The sequence below is a fragment of the Eucyclogobius newberryi genome, unplaced genomic scaffold (genome assembly GCF_026437365.1).
Source record: "Eucyclogobius newberryi isolate DKJ021-1_F unplaced genomic scaffold, fEucNew1.0.hap1 SCAF_19, whole genome shotgun sequence".
NCBI lineage: Eukaryota > Metazoa > Chordata > Actinopteri > Gobiiformes > Gobiidae > Eucyclogobius > Eucyclogobius newberryi.
The window spans coordinates 28,053,669-28,056,679 of record NW_027315823.1 but is presented as its reverse complement, the minus strand read 5'-3'; the positions used below and the strand labels follow the sequence as shown (position 1 = coordinate 28,056,679).

The 3,011-nt window shown below is 40.9% G+C and overlaps 1 protein-coding gene across 1 annotated transcript; it reads left to right on the top strand.

Moving 5' to 3' along the window:
• Positions 1 to 494: 494 nt before the first annotated feature.
• Positions 495 to 1,580, top strand: gpr25 (G protein-coupled receptor 25). The gene has a single exon (XM_072452958.1). The coding sequence runs from the start codon at positions 495 to 497 to the stop codon at positions 1,557 to 1,559; it is 1,065 nt and encodes a 354-aa protein (XP_072309059.1). The 3' UTR covers positions 1,560 to 1,580.
• Positions 1,581 to 3,011: the final 1,431 nt, after the last annotated feature.

Below are 3,011 nucleotides of genomic sequence, written 5' to 3'. Positions count from 1 at the left end.
TACAAGGAAACAAAATGCATAAAAATGAGGAACTGAACAATGGGCAAAAGGGTTGTAACTAAAAATGTTTGTACTTTCACTAAATCCTTTTCAAACAGGTATGTGCCCTGTTTATGTTCGATAATCTAACACTTTCCCTTATGAAAACACATCAACTCTCATTTAAATAACCTCCTGTATGTGGTTTTCTTTAGGTGCCATCTAAATCAGAACATGTAATTATCTCAATTGGTTTTGTCTTTATGCTCTATCTTATTGTTGTTTTTGTTCTGTTTTCACATTATTGCTATGCTAGATTATTTAGTTCGTCCGACAAAAAGCTGCATAACATATTTTCCGGAACTATGAGAAGTAACTTGATCAGAGGTGAAACGTTGTGTTTTTTTTCTCTCTGTGGTTTCTCACTGTGTATTATCATGGTAAAGCGTGTCGACGTAGTTCCAGCAGACGCAGCACACACAGTCGCAGCTCCTTCTGACAACACCTCTCTGACAATGGAGTACGAATACTACTTCTACAACTATTCTGAAAACTCCACTGAATATGTGGAAATGAACAAATCTTCCGACCCGGTTGGCTTGGTACTGGTACCCCTGTTGTACTATTTGATCTTTTTCTCTGGCTTTTTCGGCAATCTTTCCGTGGTCTGCGTGCTGGGCAGTGGTTGTAGGAGAGGCGGGCGTCTGGTGGACACATTCATCGTCAATCTGGCGCTGGCCGATCTGATTTTCGTCCTCACGTTGCCGTTGTGGGCCATCTCCGCCGGCAGGGGCGACGCGTGGGAATTCGGAGAGGGCGGCGACCTGTTGTGCCGACTGAGCAGCTATGTCATCTGCGTGAACCGCTATTCGAACGTCTTCTTTCTGACGTGCATGAGCGTGGACCGCTACGTCGCCGTGGTGAAGCTCATGGACTCCAGGCACCTCAGAAGCAGCAGGTGCATCTACCTGACGTGCCTCGTGGTGTGGCTCACCTCGCTCCTCCTCGGCGTCCCGTCTCTCATGTACAGAGAGCTCGTAAATCACGGCGAAATCCCGGTCTGCGTGGACAAAGACGATTCCAAGTTCTTCTCGGTCTTGACGCTCTTCATGACTTTGTTCATGTTCATTTTCCCGGTGTTGATCATCGTCTTCAGCTACGGGACCATCGCCGTCCACCTCAACAGGCATTGCGCCGCCGCGGCCAACCCGAGAGCAGAAGCGAGGCGGCGACACTCTCTCAAAATGCTTCTTGTGATAATAGTTGTGTTCATCTTGTCTTGGCTCCCCTACAACGTCTTCAAAACCCTAACCACAGTGAACCGACTCACCGACGTGTACGTGGGAGGTGAAAGGTCGCTCGAGATCGGCCTCCTCGTCTCCAGTTGCTTGGCGTTCTTTAACAGCTGCGTCAACCCGGTCATTTACTTCTGCCTGGACCACCACTTCAGACAGCGGGCCGTTCTCCTGCTCAAGAGGTGCACGGGGAAAGCCATGAGTCTGCACAGCTACAACTCCACCACCTTCACAAACTTTGGCAACTCGGAGAGTGGGACCAATGCGGGGAAAACACAGGTCTAACAGGTCCAGGAAAAGTCACTCGAAATGCGGGTATGAATAGTTGCACAGAAAACCATTTGTTATTATTTTATTGGTTTTAACTTGTAAATTGGGGTTGCGAATAACAGTCATTTTGGTAGTCAAGTCAGCAATTCGTTTTTTCAATTAATCGACTTGTCAAAGGACAGTTAAAATATTTATATCAAGCAAATAAAGGTTGAAATATGAAGGCTGAAGGCTTCTAAATAGAGAATATTGACCAATAAAGTGCATTATGGATTCAATTAAAACTGGTTGATTCTTATATAATGCAACTAGCTACGTACTATTATTTTTTATTGTCCACAAATCACAATTAATTGATTTATCGTTGCAACCCTAATGTAAGCACATTTTTAATGACTGATAATTGCCTATTTTTCCTCATACATTTTATTGTTGATGTGCAGCAACTTTTTCAATATTAATTTGTGAAAGTTTAATATGATTAAATCGTGTGGTTAATTGTAGCCTACATTTTGGGGATTTTATTACAATTAATGAAAAGGCATTAAGGTGTAAAATAACTCATTTGGACTGTTATTTGTTTTGTAAATTTTGCTTTTAAAGTTTCTAAATGTTATACAATGTTACGTTTTACTAAATATGTCTGTATTAAAAACGATTTGGTTTACACAATACCCATAATGATAATAATAATTGTATCTGTAAATAGTTAGCATGAATACAGTTTTATAATATGTTGCTTCTGATTTTTTTTATATTATAGTAATAAAATAAAACCAACTTTAACAGGTTCACATTCAATTATTAAATACTTCTGGCACTAAAACTGCATGTTCTAAAATGGTTTTCACTCGTTTCAGATGAGTAAATAAAACATGTTCTAGGAAAGTTCTAAGACTATTAAAACAAGAGCATTTTTTACCTCTTTTTTAAATACTCCTCCATCAAAAGAAGGTCCCACGAAAAGTATGGAAATTAATCTGAGACAGTGATTAATATTTTCAAACGTTAAGTAAATGATTAGAAAGTCACGGACACTTTTAAAAAATATAATAGTTGCTGTTTGAGATATTTTGTCTAATGCTTCATTTGGCTAAATACAAGCGACTTATTTCTACAGTAATAAGTCATCAGTCAGACGGTTCACACTCACGTATGGCCCGACAGAACCCTGTGTGAGAATTTGCGACATCGAACTTTCACATGGCGCCTGTTTATGAGCAATCAGAGAGTTCAAACGGTCAATGGTTCCTTGTTCTTGGTACTTGAAAAGGTGGTTTCACAGCTGCGCGTTGGTAGAGCTCTGGGCACCAGCTGCACCAGTGTCCCATTGAAGACAAATGAAAATGTGCGTGCGTATGTGCTATTGACTCGCATGTGTGGGATGATATTTGGCTTCTTTATACATGACACTGTTTACAGTCAATTTCGTTTCAAGTCAAAGTACTTTTCGAGCAGGTCTTTCAC

Coding starts and splice junctions, on each gene's coding strand:
- gpr25 (XM_072452958.1), top strand. CDS start 495: ATGGAGTACGAATACTACTTCTACAACTATTCTGAAAACTCCACTGAA.